General features: G+C 41.9%; 1 protein-coding gene across 2 annotated transcripts in view; it reads left to right on the top strand.

Annotated features, from left to right (window-relative positions):
• Positions 1-27949, top strand: part of LOC137640318 (uncharacterized) — a 406862-nt gene that overhangs the window by 167073 nt on the left and 211840 nt on the right. For both annotated transcript variants that reach the window (XM_068372950.1, XM_068372951.1), the window contains exons 4-7: positions 5665-5799; positions 6767-6928; positions 25317-25501; positions 26444-26580. In XM_068372950.1, the coding sequence (XP_068229051.1) occupies positions 5665-5799; positions 6767-6928; positions 25317-25501; positions 26444-26580 (619 nt within the window). The remainder of the gene's footprint in view (positions 1-5664; positions 5800-6766; positions 6929-25316; positions 25502-26443; positions 26581-27949) is intronic.

Here is a 27949-nt window from a genome sequence, read left to right on the forward strand (position 1 = left end):
ACATCCTCTCCTGATGGATGTCCATGCCTTTCATCGCTTCATTGATGTCGGCCTCAACTGCGATCTGGATACAAGGAGGCCCGGGTCGTGCCTAAGGTACGACGGCATCAGATGTTGCCTTCGGGAACAGCATGCTTCTCATCATGTCATTGGGAAGGTACGATCCCGGAGAGTTCTTCTGGAACCCATGTACCCATTTCCGAAGCTTTTCCCTCGCAGCGTCCCCCAGCTCCATCGACTTGGGATCACCGAAACCCTTGGTCATCAAGGCCAAGCAGACGTTGCAGTCCTTGGGGTCCCAATACCTCAAGGTTTCGGTTGCGATTGAGCAGGGGGCATGAGACCTGCACATGGTGTGACCACAAAAGTTCTTACTCTTGTGGTTACAGTACATCACATCACTCTTCACCTTGGTCTCCTCCTGTAAAGAAAGGAAAATGAAATGAGTATGGGGTAATTTATCACACTTGATAAATTTTCACATACATTCATAAAATGGTATTACCATTATCATTATAGCTTAGGATAGTAAGCTAGAAAGAAAATAGGAAAGACACATGTCTGTGTCTCCTGTCCAGCCAATTGCTGTGACCTCCCTCAATATTAATATTTAGAATTTCCTTATTTAAGGAAAAACTAGAGTGGAAGAGCTAAAATTAGTGTATACTAGCACTAACCCTTCCATAATGGGCTATTGATATTGTAAGGTAAAAATATCAAGTTCTGATGACCTATGGCTCATCAGGGTATTGAAGGAATACTTCACTTCAATATTATAATTGGTCTCAACAATGGACTGTGAAAGGACACACAGAATATGTTGTAAAAAATATAAACTACTGTATATTATATACTATAGTTTTCTGCCTGCAGTATTCACTATACTGCAGAAATACTGGCTACAGTATAATCTTATACTGTAGTTCTGGCAGTATGCTGGCGGCTAGGCTAGTACCTGACGGCACTAGCCGACAGAGAGAGAGAAAGCATGGAGAGAAGGGCTACCTTATCATCTTCCAGATAGAGGGTTCAAATGGAAGGGAGGAATGTACCATTCTAGCTTCCATCCAGCCATAGGGTCTGTTGCTGGCTGCTTTGCCGGTTCCAGGGATTGTAGATGGCAGTCCAAGAGAGGACTGAAGAACACTCAAAGACATCAGGGTCTCCCACTGGCAGCTGTCATGGCCGGCACAACCTTTCCCGGAGCCTTGCGTTCGTAGGGGGAAGGTCGAAGCGGCAATCAAGCCACCTCTGTAGGAGCCCGGCCGGCATCACAACCCACCTGGAGAGCGGGGAGATTGTAGAATACCGGCCAAAGATATTGCTATGGCTAGGCCATCGCTAAAGGACAGAGATGGGAAGGGAAAGGGTGTTGTGTTTTGTGTCGAAAGAAGGCAGCACAATTGCTGCCCACCTTCGGTCACAAATTCAGAAACATCGTCTCAATATCGGCGCAGTCTTGGGCGGCAGAAGAAAATCGATTCCTCAGCCCAAGACCTTGCCAAAACAAGACATGTCTTCTAGACCGCAAGGGAGAAGGTGGCGGCAGTGTACTACCACTTTCGGATGCGGGGTAGGGAAGCTAGGCTTCCTATAACTGCAACTGTAAACCGGTAGGGGAGTGACTTCTCCCCCGGCATTAGAGTTGCAGACATCAAGACTGAATACTCTGAGTTACTGTCATAATTCAAAGCCGGGATACTCACCGGCAAAGAGCGAAGACAGAAAACATTAGCCTAGTCAAGCCGGAGTACACTACTCTATGGCAAGACCAAGATAGGGTTGTTGCCTTATGGGGACACTCAGAGGGAAGGAAGGGTTTACCCTTAAATCTCTAAAAGATACGAGTATCGGATTATATAATTAATTCTAGGAGGTATACTATCTCCTGTTGAATTGATAAAACGATACAAGAGGGTAAACAGGGATAATGTATGAAAGTATACTAAAATGCATTAGGCTTGCCTAGCGTGAGTCGAGATTTTGGCTAGGCTATGTCACCGAGACTTATCATGTATGATCGACACATTTTAAGGAAGAGGAAATATACATGCGTGATCTTACCTTCACTAGCATAATTTTGCCTAAATAGCTATAATTCATTAAAGCTAGAAACCGGGAACGTCATTCTACTGACTAAATAAGGCAAATATGGCGAACGACAGCGTCCAAAATTGCACCTCCGATGGACGGCTATGGTCCGATAAACACATCTAAACTATGCTAATTTAACTGTGAGAAGGGAGCTAAAAATTATACACAGGAAAGATTAAATACTCAACTTTCCAGAGGCTGAAGATGCAGGAGAATGCATGATAAATCCAGATATTAGTAACAAAAACACCTAGAGCAAGCGGAAGATACACTGTGCTTAATTCGCTACTAACAATGGAATGGGTAGCCATGTTGGGCGCTGTAGTAGTACAGGAAGGGGATCCACCGGGTAACCTTGATGACAGCTCCCCTTCAATTTCGCCACTCTCTCCCCTCAGAGTGAAAACCCTATTCGAGGTGAAGATTGCCATGTGTTGTATCAAGAAATTCGTCCCCTGATATTATGCGATATCCTTAAGAAAATTTTTAAGGATACTCGGGCCAGGAGTTAGAATTCTGGAGACCTATGGTCAATTTTCTGGGAGTATCACTGTAGCTAAATATCCCTTAGAAAGCTGCCTAAAGGAACCTTCGATCAGGATTACATGGCTTGAGCCCAAAAATGAAATTTGGTGTCAAATTTAGCTTCTATGTAATGTAAGAAATTCATAAATATCTAACACTTGGATAACAAGAGTCGACTGTATCTACTCGATTGAGCGAATTTCTTGGGTTTTTCTTGACAATTGGCTTGCCTTAATTCTATCTCCCTCCAGGAGGCAATATTCTAGGACAGAGAAAGTTGACCTCCCTTTTGCATGGTCTGACAATCGTTCAACGGTTACTCAGCATAAGCCATAAGTAAAGGAGTGAAATGTTCGGATAACTCATTAAACATTTGTTTCAGCAAAGGGATGGAAGTAGTGCAGTCGCTTATGCACGACCAAGAACTTACAGCAATGTCCAATGAAACTATCCTCATCAGGGGGAAACTCGTTCTATATGGGTTTCCTCACCAGTGATTGCTCCAAGATTGTTGAAGACATCACTGGTAAAAGAGCCTTTGATTTATCTTCTTGTTTTTTTTATGGAAAAGGAAAAATGGGAAAATCACTCTTAGTGGCAGATTGACTATTTCCTCTCTAGGTGAGAGTTCTACTCAAACCCCACCTCCAGGGATCCTGCCATTCTCAGAAGAGTCCAAAGTCGGTGGGGCCCACTTGGAGTACAGGAACACCTCAGGGTTGTGCATCAGGGAAGTAAAACACCTGCTTTTCAACTTACGCTTATAAGTTTTTATCAAGTAGCAATGAAGAACTACAACTCCTCCTATGTGACTTATGTTCACAAGCAAAGGAGTTCTTTTACACAGACCCTCTGTGATCTCGCAATCAGATATGTGCCTTAGCAGTCAACAATGTGATAGAGTTGTATGCAAGATACATTCCAACTAGAGGAATGTTATAGAAGACACTTAATCACCAGGGGCACGAACTACTACCAGTGATTCCTCACTTTCATGCATGGTAGAAACGCTTCTTATATTTCAGGTAATGCCATTGAATGACCCGTTTGCCTCCTGGTTGATCCAGAATTCCAGATCTAAAGCATCTTCTAGTAAGTTGCTCTCCCATTCCAGGAAAGTCAGCAGCATTTGGGTCACCTTCTAACATACCAATTCTTCTAGATACCTTAGCCTTCCTGCCTGCTTACTTTGTTTACCAATTACTTAATAGCTTGTGGAAGATATCAGTTTCAGGTTACGTTGATGGCACCCAAGTGCCACATACTGGGTGGCAGCTGGATTTTCTGGTGCTCCTCTATGTACCGGTAGAATTATTGTCCTGCTAGTGGCATTGTAGAAGGGATACTTTGCTGGATGAAGCCTCTCTGTAATAAATAAAGTTCTACTCACCTTCCCTTACCAATTAGGCTCTGCTCAATTTATGCTGCAAAAGGCTGTCACTCAGCTTTTAGCCAGACCTCAGATTGAAGACCTCTGACCTTTTCCCCTTCAGAGGATCAGCTTCAGCCTGGGCTCAGGAGTAGCGTTGGCCCACTCCTGAAACTCGAGCTCTCTAGAGATGTTTCTCGAGTCCTCAAGTCTTTCAAGCAGACCCTAATATATCCTTGACTGGGTATCAGATGGGATTTGACACTTAAACTACTGAAGAGCCTCAGCCTCAGCATTACAATGAGTGTACTGCAGGGCATTTTGTATGTCGCCAGTCATTCTCAACAAAGGAAGGCCTTCCTCTTTCTTATCTGGAGTTTATGTCCAAGTGCTAGTTTTCAGCCAAGCACAATTACATTCTCATGCTAGTGAGGTACAGAATGACTCATCTGACCATGGAGACACAGCAAAGCTTCTTAGATATTTCAGATCCCTTGTGGAGCACCAAAGACCCTTTTCCCACACCGAAAGGATATATTTGAAGATATCTAAGGATATTGCTTTTTTTGACTCATGCGCCTGCATTCGTGCTATTCCAATGAGATTCTTTAAGTACCATCATGGTTACATCTCATGAAGTTGGAGATGTCAAATCTACCTTTACCTTCTGGAAGAAACTGTCGGTGATGCAAGTCCTGAAGGTAGGAGTCTGGTATGACAGACAACTTTCGTTACTCACTATCCACATGAGTTTACTCCCAGGTCTGTTGATAACTTTATTCATTGCTCTGCAGTAGCTACTTAAGTTGTGTTGTGAAACTATCTCCCTCACAAGATAATTAGCATCTCGTCTATAATAATACAACCTGTAGTTGCGAACATAGTCTAGAAATAGAGGTGGAATGTTTGGTCATTCTCCTTTTCCTGTTTCCCCTTTGGAAGAAGCAGCCACTTCATTATATGCTGGTGAGCCTGATGACCTAGTAACTTTTCATACTAGTTCTGTATTGAAGTATCTCTCCCATCCTCCCTGGTGATCGGGAGGAAGAATGAAATGTACACTAATCCCTTTTTCATAATCACCATACATTTAGACACTACATACTTACAGATATAGATTCTTCCATGACCGCCTACTGGTCTTTTGGTAGGGACCTAGAATAACATTTGTGATATCTCCATGCTCAGGTTGTTAGGAAGTTGCAATGAGTCATCATTCTCTCTTCTCCAAGACTAAAGTGCATTTACATCTTGGTCTGTAAACCAGCCAGATTGGTTTTAAGGACTTCCTCCCTTCTAAGGATGAGTCTCCAATTAAAGGTCTTAGGTTTGTATAATTAGGTTCAAATTGATGAAAAAAAAAAATGTGATATTTTGCCAAATCCCATTAATCCTCTAAAGTGTATTTTATTGCTGATGACTTTTTTTTTACATCTAAATTTAGCGCATTTATGGAAAATATCAGATTGTAATTACTTTTGGCTTTGTTTAGGATTGATTAAATCTCCTATTTTATCTGATATTATTTAATCTTACATAGATAGCATAAAGCTTTTGCATTTTTTTTTTGAGATTCATGGTATTGTAAATTGCTAGATAATTTTGATAATTTGTTATATTTACACGTTAGATTATAGACACTTTATTTATATAGAATTTCTCAATCCTTCATTTAGGTGGAAATACCGTACGTACTATTGCTATGGATGGCACAGAGGGTCTAGTCCGTGGTCAAAATGTTAACGACACAGGTAGCCCCATATCCATTCCAGTAGGACCCGCAACCTTAGGAAGAATCATTAACGTTATTGGTAAGTATTAAGAATTATGCTCAGTGTTGTAAATACCTGTAGATAGTTTCCTCTTACAGTACTTAGTTATGAATTTCAATTAAAGTTATCTACAGGTGTGTAAATCTTATTTGTTAGTCATTATTCTTTTTAGCAACAATATTTCCACAACTATAATCCAGCTACAAAGGATTGAGACTAGCTTATAATTAGCGACATTAACCTGTTTCATATTCCATTGGTCAGTCTTATCGAAGGTTGCATAATGTGCAGGAATATATGGCAACACTGCTTGTAAATTATGTCTTTTTTCCATAGCAAGAGATGAATTGGGGTAAGAAAATACATTAGTTTCCATTCTCCTTCAGGTCTTAACTCTTGGTAACTAGCTGAACTATAACAGACTTCTTTACATGACAGGCCTGGTCTAATATGTGGCAAATGTGGTTTTGGTAAAATGAATATGTTAGGGTAAGATAGTTAGGAGTTGTGTTAATCTAGGAGTGTTATAAAAGAGGGTAATAAGTTTACTAATGGCTGTCTATTCTTCTTCCATTTCTTTGGTAATAACTGTCTCAAGCATCCTTTAAAATATTTTTTTATCTTGTCCATCCATTAGGATTGTACTATGTCAGTCTTGATTTTCTTTCACTGTTTACCTCAACATCATAAAACTTTATCTTAAGCATTACATTGTACAGTATTGTACCCTGTACATATTTATTGCCACTTTACTTCTTATGCCGGTATTTTGTTTCTGATATTTTTTGTGGTAAGATTTTCAATCTTTTAATAATTTGCATACGGTAGTGTTGTAAAAATTTAATATTTTTTAGTGCCTGCTAAAGCGTACCTCTGTGGTAGACCTGTAAACTCTTAGGTAATGAACACCACAATCATGCAAGGAGGCTTGAATTAAGAAAATTCTGGTTTATGCATTTAATCATTCCTAATTATATGCTTATTGTTTTTATTGCCTTTCCAACAGGTGAGCCAATTGATGAAAGAGGTCCAATTGAAACTGCCACATACGCTGCCATCCATGCAGAAGCCCCAGAATTCAAAGATATGAATGTAGATCAAGAAATTCTGGTTACTGGAATTAAGGTTGTTGATATGCTGGCTCCTTATTCTAAAGGAGGCAAGATTGGTAGGTTGAACACGGCTGCAGTTTTATATCTTATAATTGCTAGATTTTTAACGGATTACTTTGTACAATACGTTAGCCTACTTTTTGTGCCGATGGCAAATGTTGTATTTTCAGTTAGTCTTATTGAGAATAAGGCAGTCTTGATTGGCATAAGGCCATATTGCTTACCACTCAGTTAAAATACATCAGAAAAATCCATTGCAAGAGAAATGCTTCAGTGATATTACCAGGGAATATTAATCATCAGCAAGAAAATAAAGAAAACTAAAAAAGATAGCTAGTAGCTTAAAAAAAAAGTGGTTGTGATGAAGAAAAGACCAATTTTTGGAGAGGTGCTGTGGTATCCATGGACTTTCATGCAGAAGGCTAGAATAGGGAATCCAATACGACATAATTGCCAAATGAATATTGTCTCTCCTGCTCTAGGACCAGTGTATGAATATGCATAGACTCAGTGTGTATAAAAAAGACCCTTGAGTTCAGTCACTATTGAACTTGATGTAGAACCTCCAATGCTGAAATCGTCTGTATGTCAGTGACACGTCATCACCGAGAACCATCACTACAGCTGGAGACAGTGCTACCTGTGCACCAACTTGTGCCTAGCCACCATCTTCCAACTCAAGAGTGAAAATCAGTTGTCCCGTACTCTGCACAAGGCTAGGGAGGAGGGAGTGTCTTGGAGACCAATTAGCACCTCACCAAAAATAGGTATTTAATTTGTCAAAACCACTTTTTGGGGGGTTAATGTGCTGTGTGGTCTCCAAGAACTAATATCAGAGAAATAAACGAGTAGAGTCATGCACCACCAAGGGAAACTATTTACAGCTAAGCAAACAAGAAAACTTGAATATCTGTGTATAGATGAGAAGAAAAATTAACAAGTCTGTCTTTCACCTCATAAACGGTAACCGGATCAGTCATCATGCTCCTATTGGACCTGGTTGAAATGATCCTTCCTTTCTCCAGATTCTCCTTGTATGGGTAATGAATGAACCAAGTACCTCGTATGAATGTTGTACTGGTTGAATTTGTTTCAGGTAGTGTTTAACTAACACTATGCCTAGACCAACCTTCTTGTTTTGTTAAAGTTTTTATAGTTTATATAGGAAATATTTATTTTAATGTTGTTGCTGTTCTTAAAATATTTTATTATTCCTTGTTTCCCTTCCTCATTGGGCTATTTTCTCTGTTGCAGCCCCAGGGCGTACAGATTCCTGCTTTTCCAACTACTAATGATAATTAACGGATTTTGAAGCGAAGCGAAAAATCTATTTTTGGGGTGAGATGGCCATGTCGTCCTGATGGAAGGTTCCTATTGGTATCTTTCTAAGGGATATTTGGCTACAGTGATATTCCCATAGAATTGACCTTTAGGTCTCCAGAATTCTAACTCCTGGCGCGAATATCCTTAAAATTTCTCTAAAGGATATTGCATAAAATCAGGGGACGTATATGTTGATACGACACATAGCAATCTTCACCCAGAATAGCATTTTTGCTTCGAGGGGGAAAGTGGCTAAACTGAAGGGGAGCCGTTATCAAGGTTACCCTTCCTCCCATACTACTACATGGCTCCAAGATGGCGCTCATTTCTTGTAGCATTGAGCATTGTGCTACAGATATAGTAGTTTCGGGAGGAATCTTGCCGAAGCCTTTTTCTTATACGGAAAAAGGAGGGCGGGTCCATCAGGACGACATGGCCATCTCACCCAAAAATAGATTTCTGGGCTCGAACCTGTGCCGCCCAGTGAATAAGCTCCATTTAGCACTTATTCTTAGGTAATTTACTGCTAAATATACCAGAGAAAAAATGTAAAGGAGTGCTAGGTTAACTAGCTCGCTCACCTATTGGTGTCGGTATAAAATTGGGCGTATATTCCAGAGGTCCCGCACTATTTAGATTAATCCACGACAGAGAACCCCAATAGAGGAGAGCCGTTCAACCTCACTCGGTACTACTAACAATGCATCCGCTCAGAACCCAACTCCTTTTAGCACGACGAGTAAAGTAACCCGCATTTTTGCTTGTGCTCTCGATTTTTGGTTATTTTCCATTTAATTATGGCTTCTTCGTCGGTTTCCCAGGAGACACCGTCTAAGTTAAGTACCAAGCTGGGTTTTACTGTGTTTTGAGCAACCTAGATCGTTTAATATTTATATTATAGGAGTTTATTCTCTTCGTTCATACCGATCTTGCTTGATTTCACTACAGTTGGTACTCCTGTTTTTGAGAGCTTTTAATTTTCACTTGCGGTGTTACTATGTGTATTATTTTTATTATCAAATATTATTTGTTATTGTGAATATTCATTATTTAGCGTTTAGAATCCTCGTGGTTCAATTTTTGGGCCGATATCATTTACGTATCGTTATGGCTGCCGACCTTCGTGCTAAGGCGGCAATGTTATTTTTAGCCATCAGGTGTGTCTTTTGTGATTTAATTATTATGTTGCATGCCTTGCCCAAAAAATTTTCTGTGTGTTTATTCATATAATTTAACGCTATTATTATTATTATAATGAATATTTGTGCCATTACTCCGTTTGATCTGTCTGGTTGGGGATCGTCAGTTGGTAGCCCTGCTGCCTCGTATCACGTGATCCTCCCCCACGCTCCCCCTCTAGCTAGGTGGGAGGCTAGGCTTCTCCCCCCTCCACTAAGGGACCGTTGCCTTCCCTCCTTTTAGAGGGGGTAGTTAAGTGTTTATGGACTTTGTCCTCCGGGTGGCCCGGCGGGTTCGTCTCTGTCTAGTCTGGTTGGCCACCGGTCAACAGAGTTGGATCCCGGTGCACCCTATTTTATATTCACTTTTCATTCTGGCTTATGTTATACGAAACCCTCCGGGTTCGATTGGCAGTTCTTAGCTACAGTTCCGCCCCCCTATTATTTTATAACATTTCCTATGATGATTATATATGACAGATCACTACCCCGGAGTCCCTAAAGGAATTGGTATTGGATATACCTTTATTTCCTGGCCCGGGGTCTACCCCGCCCCGGGAAATCAGACACCATGTGTCTTAATTCCTTGTTATTGCATCCTTTTTTATGCTCCCGGCTTGACCGGAATGGATTGCTATACTTTAGTTTCAAGTTAGACTTATGTTTAGGCCCGGGACCTCCGGTCCCGCCCCTATGTAAGAATATTACAGTTAAGCTCTAACCTTGTGTTAGACCTATGTTAGGCCCGGGTCCTCCGGACCCGCCCCTACTTAAAGAATAGTACAGTTAAGCTCTAATCTTGTGTTAGACCTATGTTAGGCCCGGGTCCTCCGGACCTGCCCCTACTTAAAGAATAGTACAGTTAAGCTCTATTCTTGTGTTAGACCTATGTTAGGCCCGGGTCCTCCAGACCCGCCCCTACTTAAGAGAATTACAGTTTCTCATATACTATTCTTTTTATAGATGGTGCATTGTCTGACGCCGGCCTGTGCAGCTGTTCTGCACCAGCCTTGTGGCCACTCCGTCTGCCGATCTCACGCCCCTTGTGGGGTTCAACTGGAAGACGTTGTGGTATGGCACCCGGATAACTGTGTGATTTGCTTCGACCTCATCACTACCCTTGGATCTGACTCGGTGAGTCCCGTTGGCTATATTGCCTTCTTATTTTATTTACTATTAGTAAGATATCTATGGTCTTGAAGGACCATTGGGAGTCTCCCTTTTATAATTCCCACTATTATTTCAGGCATCCCCGGAGCAAAAGTCTGCGGCTCGGGCCACACTGAAGGTGTGGGTTGGTGGGTTTGCCCGGAATGTGAAGTCTAAGCGGCCGTACGTCCTATCTGAGGACTACTGCACCATGGTTTACCCCAACGCCAAGTCTTCAGCTGCTGTGGCTAGGCATGTGGCAGCTCCCATCATTGCCCACATTGATGCCACTATAACGGGTCTCATCGACCCAGAGCAAGATCCATCGGACGCCCCCGGAGGTCTGGAGGACAATGTTGCCTCCATGAACCTGGACGTCGAACCAATGTTGCTAGACGAGCCGGATACAGGTAGGGTGGTAAGTGAGGCAGGTGTGTCCGGCGCTGAGATTCCTATCCTCAGCCCCGCTCTTTCTTCTTCTTCTGATCGCTCTTCTTTTCTTGGATTTTCTGGGGACCGTGATTCGTCTCAACGTTCATACCCGGTTCCCCCTAAGGATAAGTCTACTTCAAGGACCTTACCCAAAGCTCGCAAGCCTCACAAGACTTCTCATGGCTCTAAACATTGTACGAACCCGTCTTCAAAGACCTCTGGTTCCTCCTCTAAGTCTCACGACCCGGGAGTTCCTTCCGCCCCTCCTGCTGCTAGCCCGGGCCTTTCCGAATCAGCCATGCTTCGCATCGTGTCGGAGATGCAGGCAAAGTTGGTTTCGGAGATGCAGTCGAGGATGGACACGATGTTCTCTAACTTCGGTCAGAGAATTGGGGCTTTAGAGCAAGGAGCTCCGGAGAGAGTCCAAAGCTCTCTCATCCCGGATGCCTCTAAGCTCCCGCCGTTTGCCAAGAACAACTCCTGGCGGATGGCTCTTCATTCCCCGTTCTCAGACGGAATGTTGACTCTGGAGGGCCTTGGCACTCGTCCTCTAGAGGACTTTGAATTCTTTCCTCCGGGTCTGGCATTTCCATTTCATGGTTATGCCAGACTTACCGAGGAAGCTTTAGTCCGATTAGACAAGGTCCCCAAAGAGACGGTCATCTTCCCGAAGGAGCAAGCCCAATCTGTTTGGGCCAGATTTTTGAATGACATCGGCTGCACTAACACCATGCTGACGCCTTATAAAAGCTCCTTTACGATGTTCTTAATGGACAAGAACACCTTGACTCCATGCGTCAATAAGGTGGCAGAGCTTGCCTTTCAATATGCTCTGGAGGAGAAGCCCTTGCCTCCCATCCGAGAGGTGGATCCAATCTCCCTCCTTCTTCCCTCAGGTATTGAGTGTTGGGACAACGTCCATACCACCTTTACCTCCGGCAAGCTTGCAGCAGACTGTGCCTCAGTCTTGTTTAGTGAGAAGCTTCCCCGTCTCCCGGAATCCCTCATTAAACAGGAATATGATTCCCGCCTACGTGTGGGCCGTACTCTAAACCTGGCCACATCCACGGAGTCGATAGCCTTGACTTACGATACGGAGAGTATTTTTAAGTCTCTCAACAAGGCTACGTTACAGTCTTTATATTATGACTTGTATGACTTCGCTACTGCTAAACGCAGATGTCGCAAGCATGTTCTAGCTGAGGCGACGATTAGGCATGAACCTAATAAACTCATCCGGTCCTCCTGTTGGGGTTCAAATCTCTTCCCCGAGGATCTCGTAGAGGAAGTCTTGGCGGAGGCCACTAGGGTTAATCAGAGCCTTAAAGCCCGTTGGGGTTTGACCCCTAAACGCAAGTATGACCCCGCAAATTATCAAGCCCGGGGTAGGAAGAAGCTTAGACCATATACCTCCACCCAGTTCAGGCAACAACAGAGTGCTTCATCCAACTTCCGGCTGCCTCTTCCTCCATCTTCTGTTGTCCCTGCACAGCCTTCCACCTCTCGGGCTCCTTCGGATGACTATGTCACCGTTCTGCTACCTAAGAGCCAGCTTTCTGGTGCCTCCGCCACTTCCCCTGCCTTTAACCAGTCCTACGAGGCTCATAGCTCTTCCCAGAGTTATGGTAGAGGTAGAGGCTACCACCGTGGCTCTAACCAGAACAAAGGCAGGGGAAGAGCCTTTCGCAGAGGAAAGAACTTCCGAGGCGGACGTGGAGGCAACTCCTCAAACCAATACTGAGGTGCAGCAGGTAGGGGGGAGGCTCTATGCCTTCCGCAACAAATGGAGGTTCAGTCCCTGGGCGTTCAGTATCATCTCCAAGGGACTGGGGTGGAGTTGGATTCAAGGACCTCCTCCTCCGAACAAATTTCGTCAACATTCCACTCCGGACCTGGTCGAATTTGTCCAGGATCTTTTACAAAAGAACGCCATACAAGAAACGAAACATCTGAAGTTTCAAGGTCGGCTGTTCAGTGTCCCGAAGAAGGATTCAGACAAGAGAAGAGTGATTCTAGATCTATCCCTTCTCAACTTGTCCATTCAATGCGACAAGTTTCGAATGCTTACCGTCTCGCAGGTGCGGACCTTACTTCCCCGTGGGGCCGTCACCACCTCTATCGATCTTACAGACGCCTACTATCACGTCCCGATAGCGAGACACTTCCGTCCGTACCTAGGCTTTCGCTTAGGGGACAAAAGTTACTCCTTCAAGGTGATGCCTTTCGGGCTCAACATTGCCCCAAGGATCTTCACAAAGCTAGCAGAAGTCGCTGTTCAGGAACTCAGGAATCAAGGGATTCAAGTAGTAGCCTATCTGGACGACTGGCTCATTTGGTCAGACACCTCCCAAAATTGCCTAAAAGCCACTCACAAAGTCATCCATTATCTTCAATCTCTAGGCTTCCAGATCAACTTCAAGAAGTCCCGTCTTCTTCCAAAATCGAAGTTCCAATGGCTCGGCCTGCAATGGGATCTTATATCTCATACTCTGTGTCTTCCCAGACCCAAGAGGTTAGAGATTGCAAGGAACACCAAACGCTTTCTCAAAGACAAAGTAAGTTCCAGACGACTCCAAGAGAAGATTCTGGGGTCCCTTCAGTTTGCCTCAGTGACGGATCTTCTTCTGAAGGCAAAATTGAAAGATATCAATCGTGTCTGGCGTTTGAGGGCGAACCGGAAGCTCCGGGACAGGAAAGTCCGCCTTCCTCCCATTCTACGGGAAAGACTTCTTCCTTGGACAAGAGCAAACAGTCTGTCAAAGTCAGTTCCCCTTCGATTTCTGCCTCCGGAATTAATCATTCACACAGACGCATCCTTATCAGGTTGGGGCGGCTATTCTCAGCTCAAGAAAGTTCAAGGTCTTTGGACTCCCTTGTTCCGCCATTTTCACATCAATGTGCTAGAGGCCATGGCAGTTCTTCTAACCCTGAAACGTCTCGCTCTTCCCAAGAAACAACACCTTCGTCTGGTCCTCGACAGCGAAGTGGTGGTCCGCTGCCTCAACAGAGGCGGGTCAAAATCAGGGCCTCTGAACCATGTTCTAGTAGCCATATTCTCCCTAGCAGCCTCGAACCGTTGGCATCTTTCAGCTGTCCACCTGGCGGGAGTCCGGAATGTAGTGGCAGACGCCCTGTCCCGGACCTCCCCTCTAGAATCGGAATGGTCACTCGATCTAAAGTCATTTCGGTGGATTCTCTCTCAGGTTCCCGGTCTCCAAGTGGACCTCTTCGCCACGGAATCCAACCACAAATTGAGAGTATATGTGGCTCCCAATCTAGACCCTCAGGCTTACGCCACAGACGCCATGTCACAGAATTGGGACAACTGGGAAAAGATTTATCTCTTTCCCCCGGTGAATCTTCTGCTGAAAGTTCTAGACAAACTGAGATCCTTCAAGGGACAAGTAGCCTTGGTCGCACCCAACTGGCCCAAGAGCAACTGGTATCCTCTCCTGCGGGAGTTGAGACTATACCCTCACCCGATACCCAATCCGGTTCTGTCTCAGATAGTACAAACACGCGTTGTGTACGCTTTCTCAAACATTCAGAGCGCCCTAACTTTATGGACTTTATGAAGTTTGCGGCTATGCATGGTGCCAATATTGATCCTCAAAACACCTTGTTCCTAGAATCGGATAAACGGGATTCCACCATCCGCCAGTATGACTCTGCAGTTAAAAAGTTCGCAAAATTTTTAATAGACTCAGACGTGAACTGTATGAACTTGAACCTTACAGTCACTTTCTTTAGATCTTTATTAGAATCAGGTCTGGCAGCCAATACTATCACCACTATTAAATCGGCTCTGAAAAAGATCTTCCTAGTGGGTTTTAACATAGACTTAACCGACTCTTTGTTAGCTTCAATTCCGAAAGCTTGTGCCAGACTGAAACCGGTTACTCGTCCTACCCCGGTGACCTGGTTCCTTAATGACGTACTCAAATTGGCTTCTGATACCATTAACAGTTCTTGTGATTACATGCCCCTTCTCAGGAAAACACTTTTCCTAGTGAGCTTGGCTTCCGGGGCAAGAATTTCTGAATTGGCAGCCTTGTCGAGAGACCCGGGTCATATTGACTTTCTGCCTTCAGGAGAGGTCCTTCTTTCTCCTAACAAATTCTTTTTGGCTAAGAATGAAGACCCTCAAAACAGATGGACCTCCTGGAAAATTGTTCCCCTCACGCAAGATCCGTCGCTGTGCCCTGTCACTACTCTTAGGTCTTATTTATCCCGGACCTCCTCTAACTCCTCGGGGCCTCTATTCGTTAGAGAACAAGGCGGTACCATTACTATTAAAGGGATCAGGCAACAAATTTTGTATTTTATTAAACAAGCTAACCCTGACTCTTTTCCTCTTGCACATGATATCAGGGCGGTTGCCACCTCGGTGAACTTCTTTCACCACATGAATTTTACAGACCTTTCCAGGTATACAGGGTGGAAATCACCGTCAGTGTTCAAGAAACACTACCTTAAACATTTGGAAGCCCTAAAATTTTCTACAGTAGCCGCAGGGAGCGTAGTTACTCCCGAGTAACTCACAGGTTAATGCCTTGACTCTTTATCTCTCCCTCTTACCTGCCTCATTTATACCCTATTGTATTCGTTGGTCTCGCACCTGAATACTGTTATTATATTTGTAAATTTTATGCTCCTGAGTATCTGTATATATTATCACTCACGGCATTATTATACCTACCTTATTGGATTTATGTTCATATTTAAGATACCCTTATAATTGTTTTTTGGTACTCATCTCTGATTAAAGCATCCTGTATTTCTCTTACGCTTATGTTTTTTCCTTTATTTTGCAAGTTTGGTGACATTTTTCTCTTGTATAGATTCACTGGGCGGCACAGGTTCGAGCCCAGAAAAGGGATTTTGACTTAGGAAAAATCTATTTCTGGGCGAGGGACCTGTGCCGCCCAGTGAACCCTCCCAGCTCCTCTCCCTTGGAGTCCCCAAACTTTGGGTGCTAAGGAGTTGGGTTCTGAGCGGATGCATTGTTAGTAGTACCGAGTGAGGTTGAACGGCTCTCCTCTATTGGGGTTCTCTGTCGTGGATTAATCTAAATAGTGCGGGACCTCTGGAATATACGCCCAATTTTATACCGACACCAATAGGTGAGCGAGATAGTTAACCTAGCACTCCTTTACATTTTTTCTCTGGTATATTTAGCAGTAAATTACCTAAGAATAAGTGCTAAATGGAGCTTATTCACTGGGCGGCACAGGTCCCTCGCCCAGAAATAGATTTTTCCTACGTCAAAATCCCTTTTTTCACTTCGCTTCAAAATCCGTTTTTTGGGATCAAGCCATGTCGTCCTGATGGAAGTGTACCAGAGAATTACTTGAAAGTACTGTATCTGTGGATTTTCATGAGTGCCTTAACCTTTGGACAATTTTTTCTATGGTCATCCGGACCATTGAGACATATGATGTTACCGTTATACGTCACTACCACTAATCATGGAACAATGTTAGGGCTTCCTGCCCCCTGCAGGGAAGAGTCATACTAGACAGTAGAAAAGGGTCTCAAGGTTTGCATATATTGTATGAACAAACATAAGTATCAACTAGATATACAAAAGTCTCACGGTTTGTATATGTTGTCGGAACAACTAAGTATCAACTACAGTGAACCCTCGTTTATCGCGGTAGATAGGTTCCAGACGCGGCCGTGATAGGTGAAAATCCGCGAAGTAGTGACACCATATTCACCTATTTATTCAACATGTATATTCAGACTTTTAAAACCTTCCCTTGTACGTAGTACTGTTAACAAACTACCCTTTAATGTACAGAACACTTAATGCATGTACTACAGTACCCTAAACTAAAACAGGCACAAATATTAAAGGCAATAATATATCATGTGTTTCCTAAACACGCTAAAAAGCACGTTGAAAAATGGCAACCAATGTTTTGTTTACATTTATCTCTGATCATAATATATATATATATATATATATATATATATATATATATATATATATATATATACTGTATATATATATATATATATATATATATATATATATATATATATATATATATATATATATATATATATATATGTATATATATATATATATATATATATGTATATATATATATATATATATATATATATATATATATATATATATATATATATATATATATATATATATATATATATATATATATATATATATATATATATATATATATATATATATATATATATATACACATATACATACCTACATATATACATACATACATATATACATAAATACATGCATACATATATATATATATATATATATATATATATATATATATATATATATATATATATATATTACTGTATATATATGGGTTATGGAAAAAATCCGCGAAGTGGTGAATCCGCGATGGTCGAACCGCGAAGTAGCGAGGGTTCACTGTATATCCATTGTTTGTAAGCATACAATAATATGAGGTTTACTTAGTTGAATAAGTAAGAGAACTCTGGCCATATTTATTGTGCTAATTGCAGGGCGAAATAAGACGCAATTACACTCTAATAGACATTTATTTCGAATAAATGACCAAACGGAATAACGAGTGTAACAAGTCAAGGGAATTATACGTACAACGTTTACAGAAAAGGTTTTTCTCCCTGAAAGGGAAGAAATGATTAGTGCCACTCTGAAATTTGAAAATTTTGATAAAATTTTCTAACATAATTTTCTGTAAATGTTGTCTACTATCAACACTGTGTACTATGTACACACGGCACAAGTGCTATATGTATAATTCCACACCTGAGATTTTGAACAGTCTTAGTGTCATCGTGGTGACACCCACTTAAAAGGTATCACACTGGAAGTGTCAACACCTTTTCACCCTAATTGATAGTCCCAATCAATTCACTGTTCATCGCAGGTTTTAATACACTACCTGCCGCCACCGCGTAATGCTTCAGTTCGTGCACTTGCTTTGCATAGTGTTTGTAGAACATTCTGGATGACTTCCATCCAGTATATGAGCGAAGACACTCAAAGTCCATATACTGAAAAAAGTTCAGTGATGAAGCAACTTTTCTTGGATCATGACCTGCGGGTGTACTGTCAGGATCCGCTCTTCGAATGAAGTAGGTGAGCTTCGCCCTCAGTTGTTTTAGGGATAAATTTGATCCTGAAGTTTCTCCTTTGAAGAGCTGTCCTCCCCTGAAGTCTGAAGTTCTTCGAAGATAGACCTTTAGACACTCTACTGGACACAGAGAGACATCTTCCTTCAGAGGGCAGATTCTCCAGGGACCCCATTTCTTAGTGGGTAGCTCGTTCTTGGCGAGAAATGTTGGATCAGGAAAGAGATTCAGTTCTCCCACTTCTGTGAACTGAATGTGGCCCTCGTTTCTGGATAGGGCTACTATTTCACTAACTCTAGCCCCTGAGGCTATAGAGAACAGGAAAATAACCTTTTGGGTTAGATCCTTAAGAGAGCAATCTTCATTGTTCACATATGAAGCTTAATGTAGGACCTTGTCCAAGGACCATGAAATGGGCTTCGGATGAGCTCCAGGCCTAAGTCTAGCGCATGCCTTCGGGATTTTGTTAAAGATTTCGTTCGTCAGGTCTACTTGAAAGGCGTATAGAAGAGGTCTAGTCAGGGCTGACCTACACATAGTTATCTTGTTGGCAGCCAGACCTTCTTCATGAAGGTGGATAAAGGACAGACAGAAGTCTATTGAGATTTCTTTCGGTCCTTTTGCTTTTGCCCCACTTCTGGAGAAGGTTCCTATTCTCCGTGGTGGCTTTCTCAACTACCTCTTTGACTACTTCATTCGGGAAGAGGTCTTTACCCCAGATGTTAGAAGATATCAGCCTCCTGGGTTCGTAATTCACTGTTGCAGCAGCGAACACGAACTCTCTACAGGCTCTCCTAGCCTTCATGAAAGCATACAGGTCCTTTACTAGGGTGGCCATATGCATTTTGGCTAGGACTGTGAGCATGTCTGGGGTACTTCTTTGGCCTGCACACATCTCTATGCAGTTTTGTAGGGATAAGGATGCAGCAAGTCTCTCCTTCATCTCTTGTTCGCTGCGCAAGAGAAAGTCAGAAAGTTTTGGGAGATTCTCGTTAAACTGTCGTCCAGCGATGTCTGTATCCAGTTTCCCTACTGAGAAGGTTAGGTGGAATTCCTTCCATTCCTTCTCTTCCTTGGGCAAGGCTAACACAGGCCTACACTCCTCTAGTGCAGGGCATGGTTTGCCTGTCTCCACTGCCTTGGCAACAGCTTTAAATGCCTTCGACGTAAAGGGGAAAGCTATAGAAGGAGGAGCAAGAAAGGTAAGGTGTTTCTTGCTCAAGGCGGACACTTTCTAGTTTGAATAGCCCGCCTTTTTCAGGCTACTTGACAAGAGAGCCTGTGCCTTATCATGGTCAAAAACCATGACCTCCTTCGGTTCCGTCTCCTCTTTTGGTGTTGGTTCATGCTTCAGTCGAATGAAGCAATCAGGGTAAGTGTTAAAGCTTGGCCAAAACTGGATGTCGTCTAAGGGGACGGCTCCCATCTTCTCCGAGATATAGAGTTTGCCGATAGTAACCGGCATAAACTCCGCATACCTCCAGGGATTGGTTTTGGAGCAGGCTGGGAGGTCTTGGACTCTGGGTCGCTTGTATGACCCTCGGGAGTCGGTAAGTCGAGCTTCACGGGGCTCTCTCTCGGGTCTCGCTTCCCTTGCTTCGCCTTGCTTGCGAATGTTCTCCATTAAGGCCATAAGATGGTCCAGTGTCTGGCTCATGTTGTCCAATGGAAGGGTAGAAGCTGAAGATGTCGAGGGTAACGGCTCTGGTGCCGGCACATACGGAAAGGACTCCGACTCGACATCATTATCTCCTTCCATAGGTAGATCCTTTAGTAGATCCTTTTCAGTGTCTGTAGAAACTTCAGACATCCTTTCCTCCTGGTGGATGTCCATGCTTTGCAATGCCTCACTGACATCCGCCTCGATGGCAATCTGGATACAGGGAGGTCGGGGTCGTGCTTGGGGCACGACAACTTCACTACCCGCTTTCGGGAACAGCAAGCTACGCATCCTGTCGTTAGGTAGGTATGGTCCCAGAGAGTTCTTCTGGAACCCTCGTACCCACTTGTGCATCTTTTCTCGTGCCGCATTCATTGACTCCGTTGACTTGGGGTCATCGAAACATTCGGTCACCAAGGTCTGGCAGATATTACAGTCTGGGGGGTCCCAGTACCGCAGGGTTTCGGTAGTGATGGTGCAGGGGGCATGAGACCTGCACGCTTTGTGAACGTAGAAGTTCCTACTCCCATAGTTGCAGAAGATTGCATCGCATTTCATCTGGGGTTCCTCCTGTAAAGAAAGGAAAATTAAATGAGTATGCAGTTGTTTATCTCACATGATAAACAGATTATTAAAAATATTAATATTTTAATCTTTATAGCTTAGGATAGTAAGCTATAAGGAAAATAGGAAAGACACATACGTACTTGTGTATCCTTTCCACCCAATTGCTGTGACGTCCCCCCAATATTAAGGTTATAGAGATTCCTTCATCAGGGCAAAACTCAAAAGAGAAGGGTTCTAACCTCTAGGGATAGAAAAGTGTACACTACCACTGACTCTTCTTAAATTATTTAATATTGTGGGGTAAGTTATTAACTGATTTCTAATCAGAGTATTGAAGGAATTCTATTCTTTCAATATAGGATTGGTCTCAGCAATAGACTGTGCAAGGATACACAAGGTATGTTGGAAAACAACTACTGTATAATATATACTACAGTTTTCTGTCTGCAGTATATTCTATACTGCAAATATACTGGCTACTGTATAATCATATACTGTAGTTCAGCCGGCATCTTACCGGCAGGGCTAGCACCTGGCGGCACAGTCCGGTCCAGCCGACATGCTGCCGGCTGGGTTAGTACCTGGCGGCACTATCTGACAGATAGAGAGAGAAAGCATAGAGTGAAGGGCTGCCTTATTAAAATGTATGTTTGCAATAAATAAGGGTGTAAGTATATAACCTTACTGCCTTCCTCCAGAATGAGGGTTCAAATGGAAGGGGAGAATGCATTATTCAAGCTTCCATCCAGCCACAAGATCCGTTACCGGTCATTGCCGGTTTCAGGAATGGGGATTGCAGTCCAAGATTGGACTAAAGAACACTCAGCAGCAGAGGGGTCTCCCACCGGCAGCCGTCACAGCCGGCACAACCTTTCCCGGAGCCTTGTGTCCATAAGGGAAAGACTGAGTGATTATACAGTTGCTATGTAGGAACCCGGCCGGTACCACAATCTACCCGGCAAACGATGAGATTGCAGGACAACGGCCGCAGGATTGCGATAGCTAGGCCATCGCTAAAGGACAGAGAAGAGCAGAGAAAAGGGTCCTGTATTAATTGTAGAAGAAGGCGGCAGGATCGCCGCCACTTCCACGCATGAGTGAAACTTTGTTTCGGTATCGGCACCATCTTAGGCAGCAGAAGAATATCTATTCTTCAGCCTAGGGTCTGCCGAAACAGGATTAGTCTTCTAGATCGCAGGGGAGAAGGTGACGGTATCATACTACCACTTCAAGTTCGGCCTAGGGAGGCTTAGCCTCCTATACCGAAATCTCTAAGCTGGCAGGGGAGTGACTACTCACCCTGCCGCTCGGCCGCCGGCAGAAAGACTGAATACTCTGAGGTTCTGTCGAAAACCCAAGCTGGCATACTCACCGGCAAGGGAGGGAGACAGAAAACACTAGCCTAGTCAAGCCGGAGTGAACTACTCTATGGCAAGACTAAGATAGGGTTGTCGCCTATGGCAGCATTCAGAGGGGAGGAGGGATTAACCTTAAATCTCCACAGGAGACGAGTATCGAGTTATATAATTAATTCTAGGAGATATACTATCTCCTGTTGAATTGATGAAACGATACACGAGGGTAACTGGGGATAACGAAAGTATACTAAAGCGCATAAGCTAGGTAGCCTAGTGCAGGGCGAGATCTCGGTTACCTAAATCACTGAAACTCTTAACGTATACGATTGACATAAGGAAGAGGAAATTTGTATGCATAATATATCTTTACTCGTATAATTGTGCCTAAATAGCTTTCATAATTTATTAATGCTATTACCACCGGGAATGTCGTTCTGGTAACTAAATAACACATGCATAACGAACGACAGCGCCCATGGTACCTCCGGTGACTGGCCAAGCTCCAAAACACATTAAATTAAACTAATTTCACTGTGAAGCAGAAGCTAAAAATTATACACTTTAAAGACTAAATACTCAACTTTCCAGAGGCAGAAGAAGCTGTAAATTGCATATTAAATCCTCTCAATAACGATGAAAAACGTTAGATAACAGGGAAAACCACCGTGCGCAATCGCTACTGAAATAGGAATGAGTGCCATCTTGGAGCCATGTAGTAGTATGGGAGGAAGGGTAACCTTGATAATGGCTCCCCTTCAGTTTAGCCACTTTCCCCCTTGAAGCGAAAACACTATTCAGGGTGAAGATTGCTATATGTCGTATCAAGATATTCGTCCCCTGATTTTATGCGATATCCTTAAGAGAAATTTTAAGGATATTTGCGCCAGAAGTTAGAATTCTGGAGACCTAAAGTTCAATTCTCTGGGAATATCACTGTAGCCAAATATCCCTTAGAAAGCTACCAATAGGAACCTTCCATCAGGACAACATGGTTTGAGCCCAATAATAATAATAATAATAATAATAATAATAATAATAATAATAATAATAATAATATTAACAATAATAATACTAATGATGATGATGATGATGATGATAAAGCTCTGGATGTCCTGAAATTGCAAAGAACACTAGTGAAGAAGCAATTTTTCTCTCACCATGGGTTTTAGCGATGGGGAGAGGATTAGCTTTGTAAATAAGGGAGGTCATTAGAATATGTATAGCCCATATTTAAAGGGATTTGTTGATCTGGGTATTTGGAACAAACTACTTTCTGAAGGCATGTATCTCTGCATGTATAACTGCTGGGTAGACACCGGACAAAGGTTACCATCTCCCGACCTTATCTGTATAGGGGGAAAGGAGGTCTGTTACTGCCGAAAGTCCATTGTACTGATAATATGTTTCCTAAAGTATAAAATCAAGCAATATCATACCAAATTATATAACCTGTAGCCTTAATATATATGACCAACTTGTGGATAACATCAAAACAAGTAGCTGAGATCAACGTGCTTTTGTTTCCCACCCTTGGGAATGACATAATTAACGAATTTTGAGCGAAGCGAAAAATCTATTTTTGGGTTGAGATAGCCATGTCATCCTGATGGAAGTTCCTTTAAAGTAGCTTTCTAGGGTATATTTGACTACAGTGATATTCCCAGAGAATTTTACCTTAAGGTGTCCAGAATTCTAACTCCTGGCGCGAATATCCGTAAATTTTCCTTTTATGGATATCGCATATCAGAGGATATATTTTTGACACTCCACATAGCCATCTTCACCCAGAATAGCGTTTACGTTTCGAGGGGGAAAAGTGGCAATAAAACGAAGGGGAGCCGTTAATAAGGTACTTCTCCTCCATTACTGTTTTGAGTATCTAGATGACGTCATCATCGCCACCATGTTTATTCCTTGTAGCGTTAGCGAGGTGCTACAGATACAGTACTTTCGGGAGGTATCCTTACGGCCCTTTTTTAATAAAAGGAGGGTGGGTCCATCAGGATGACAGGGCTATCTCACCCAAAAATAGATTTTTTGCTTCGCTCAAAATCCATTTTTTGGTCTCAGGCCATGTCGTCCTGATGGAAGTTTACCAGAGCATTAATGTATCTGTGGATTTTTATTTGTGCCTTAACCTCAAAACAGAATTTCATTGGTCACTCAGACCTAGAGACATATAATGTTACCGTTATACATCATTTCCTCTAATCATGAACCATGTTAGTGCTTCCTGCCCCCTACAGGGAAGAGTCATGCCAGACTCTGGAAAAAGTCTCAAGGATTGCATATTTCATATGAATACCTGGCAATCAAACAGGTATACCAGTCTCATCGTATACCTTCCCAATTAGAGTTTGTATTCGAAAACGAACAAATGTATGTATGAGGCACTGACACCTCCCCTTGGCATACAGAGCTAACTATATGCAAAGACAGACAGGTTTGTATCCATGTAGAAACATTTGTTTGTATAAGTCAGCATCACATCTATAGACAAGTATCTATTCGTGTAGAAACTAGGTATGTACATACACAAAGAAGGTTTGTATACCTGTAGGAACGAATTTCTACAGTTGTTCTTTTATTAATATGCAAATAAAGGTGATCATAAATAATGCTCTAACACATCTTTATTTATCTGAATTTGGGGCGAATAAGACGCAAATTTCAATGAATATACAGTACATACCTAGGACAGACAGTAAGTGTTTCTCCAGGACATGAGACCAAAATTAAAAGAAGGATAAGCATGGGATGGAGAACTTTTGGTAAACAAAATTAGATTATGAAAAGTAAAATGTCACTTTCTCTAAAAAGAAAAGTATTTAATCAGATGATCCTACCAGTATTAACTTAAAGGTTAAAGGTGTCTGGTTTCAGTCCCAGTTTCATCAGAATAGATGTTCACTAGAAAGTCAGCTGGGCAAGCCCAAACTCCCACTGTGGTGCCCAACCACAGCAGTGGCCTCCCCAGTAAACAGCTTAAACTCACCGTCCCAGGCTGGGATAGATCTGTTGCCATGCGAATATTAGGCGAGCACGTTACCACTGTACTAGCTTGGAGCCTTACTAATCCTTACAACTCAAAGATCTAGGGAAAGAATAATGAAGGGAATAACACTAAGAGATGGAATGAGAAATATGGACATGAGCAAACTAAAGTCGAGGCTATTCTAACAACATGTAAGAAAAAGAAATGGACAGGGGCACAACATGTAATAAGAATGACAGAAAATAGAGGAACATTAATGAATAACAGAATGGGTCCCTAGAAATTACAAAAGAAGCAGGGTAAGGAAGAGAAAATGATGAATTGACAAGCTGAGAAAATTTGCAGATAATGTATTGACTGGCATAGAAAAACCATAAACATACGCAAATGGAACAACATGTCGAAGGTCTTTGTTCTGCAGTGGATTAGTATTAGCTGATGATGATGATAATGAGATATACAGTACAATACACATAATCCTAAATTAGTTTAGGTTTTCTCATTGTATATGTTGTATAATGTATTTAGTTGTAGTAATGAGGTATCCTTAACATTTTTATAATTTTCTGAATTTCTTGTTTTTGTTATATATTTCATATGAAAGTTCATGAAATTTACAGATGCATTTATAAACATGCTGAAACTGATATAATATTTCTGCTATAGGTCTCTTTGGCGGTGCGGGTGTTGGCAAAACCGTATTGATTATGGAACTGATTAACAATGTTGCTAAAGCTCATGGTGGTTACTCCGTATTTGCTGGTGTTGGGGAGAGGACAAGGGAGGGCAATGACCTTTATCATGAGATGATCGAATCTGGTGTTATCTCTTTGACTGATGAAACCTCAAAGGTTAGTATAGTAAACTGTTCTCGAATGCTTGATAGTATTTAGATTATCTTATAAAGCTTTGATTATGGGACATGTATTTCATGTTATTCAGGCTTCTTTGTGATTGAGTTAGGTGCACATATGAAGGGCACACAGCAAAACTGGGAGTCTTACATTAAAATACCCCCTTTTTATCTAAATATAGGAAAAATTTTACCTTTCTCTGTTGGCTGCTGTTGCATTAAAGTTAATCAGCTCAATATATTATTTTTGGTTTACCAAAATAATATTTGGTAAACCCTAAAATTCTATAAAAAAAAAATTTTTCTCCTAAATATGTTCTTCCTAGTTCTGCAAGTAGTAGTTTCCTTTCCATTTTATTTTATTATTAAAGCATCAGAAATTTTCCTTTTTGAGAAAGTCATTGTTAAATTTACGGTCCTTTCTACCAATCAGACTTGTGATTTTGAACCCCTGAGAGATGCAGTATATGAGAGAGCAAACTCCTTGTCTTCATTTGTTTGTCAACTAAAAATGTATGAAGAGTTGGTGTGAATGCTATTGTATTAAATACAGTATTTTAAAAATTTTATACCATACAACTGAATGATTCCATTTGAAATTAAATAGAGAGGTTTTTCTGCTGCCATGAAGCATAAATCTCATCACACAGCCCGTGACCCATTACTTCCCTACATCCACCTGATAATTTTGTACCCACATAAAGATATCTCAATGTAATCTCTCATTGTAAATTACCTGATGTAACAAGAACAGTAATAATTGAACAGTACTGAGAATTACAGCTGCAATAACAATCTGTTTCACTCTAAGCTACTGATATTTTGCCCAAAATTGCAAAATACTCTATACATAAACTGATATACAAAGTTTTAAAGATTCATTTGATTTGATCGACTATTTTTAACTTGCCCTATGATACCTTCATTTTTGTATTTTCAGGTAGCACTGGTCTACGGTCAGATGAACGAACCACCAGGTGCCCGTGCTCGTGTAGCCCTTACGGGCCTTACAGTAGCCGAATATTTCAGAGATCAGGAGGGCCAGGATGTGTTGTTCTTTGTTGACAATATTTTCAGGTAAGCTGTGCTTAAAGAAACAACGAAAGTCTATGAAAGATCATTATAGAGCTTTGAGAAACTGTATTGATTGAAATGGCATACTGTGCTGTTTAATGCTAGCGGTTTATTGGGTACCAGGACATTATATTTCAGGTTATCAGAATGATTATGTAGAGATTTAAGGCTCTAGAACAGTGGTTCCTAACTATTTTGCACTTGCGGCCCCTTACCCAAAATCGTGAAACCCATGCGACCCCCTACCATCACCTACTTGATTTTCATTTTATTTTTTTTATCAAAGAGAGAAGAAAGAAATGGTACCTTTCACAAAATAATTAAATAATTTTGTAATTGTTTATTGACGAACTAAATAACAGCATTGATAAAACCTACTTGTGTGATGTAGGGTTTTCAACTCTTGTCAATGTAAAAATGAAGAACTGAAACAGATTGGATGTCAAGGATGAAATGAGACTGGTTCTAGCAAACGCTCAACCATGAATTTCAAGGCTTGCTGCTCAAATGCAAAATCAGGCATCACACTAGGTGGGTCTAAGAGCTTTGGAACTATATATGTATATATATATATATATATATGTATATATATATATATATATATACTGTATATATATATATATATATATATACAGTATATATATATATATATATATATACTGTATATATATATATATATAACGGATTTTGAGCGAAGCGAAAAATCTATTTTTGGGTGAGATGGCCATGTCGTCCTGATGGAAGTTCCTATAGGGTAGCTTCCTAGGGTATATTACAACTACGGCGATATTCCCAGAGAATTTACCTTAAGGTACCAGAATTCTAACTCCTGGAGCGAGTATCCCTCGTGAAAGGGATATCGCGACATATCAGAGGACGTATTCTAGACACGTCACATGGCAATCTACATCCTGGACAGAGATTTCGTCTCGTAGGAGGTGATTGGCGAGATACGAATTCGGGAAAGAAAAAGGGGAGCCGCTCCCAAGGCTTCCCTATCCCCCGATTCGTATGCGTGCCTGGCGCCAATCCTGGCGCCATCTGTATTCCTTGTAGCGTACACGAGGTGCTACAGATACTGTATGTAGGGAGGGGTCCTACAGCCCTTTCTTAGAAAGGCAAAGGCGGGTCCATCAGGACGACATGGCCATCTCACCCAAAAATAGATTTTTCGCTTCGCTCAAAATCCGTTTTTTGGGCTCAAGCCATGTCGTCCTGATGGAAGTGTACCAGAGCATTACTGTATCTGTGGATTCTCAGAACGTGCCGTACTCCCCGGAGGTAATTTTTTCCCGGTCGACTAGACCTAGAGACCTAAGATGTTACCGTTATACATCTTTTCAACTAACTATAAACTATGTTAGAGCTTCCT

The sequence above is a fragment of the Palaemon carinicauda genome, chromosome 4 (genome assembly GCF_036898095.1).
Source record: "Palaemon carinicauda isolate YSFRI2023 chromosome 4, ASM3689809v2, whole genome shotgun sequence".
Taxonomy (NCBI): domain Eukaryota; kingdom Metazoa; phylum Arthropoda; class Malacostraca; order Decapoda; family Palaemonidae; genus Palaemon; species Palaemon carinicauda.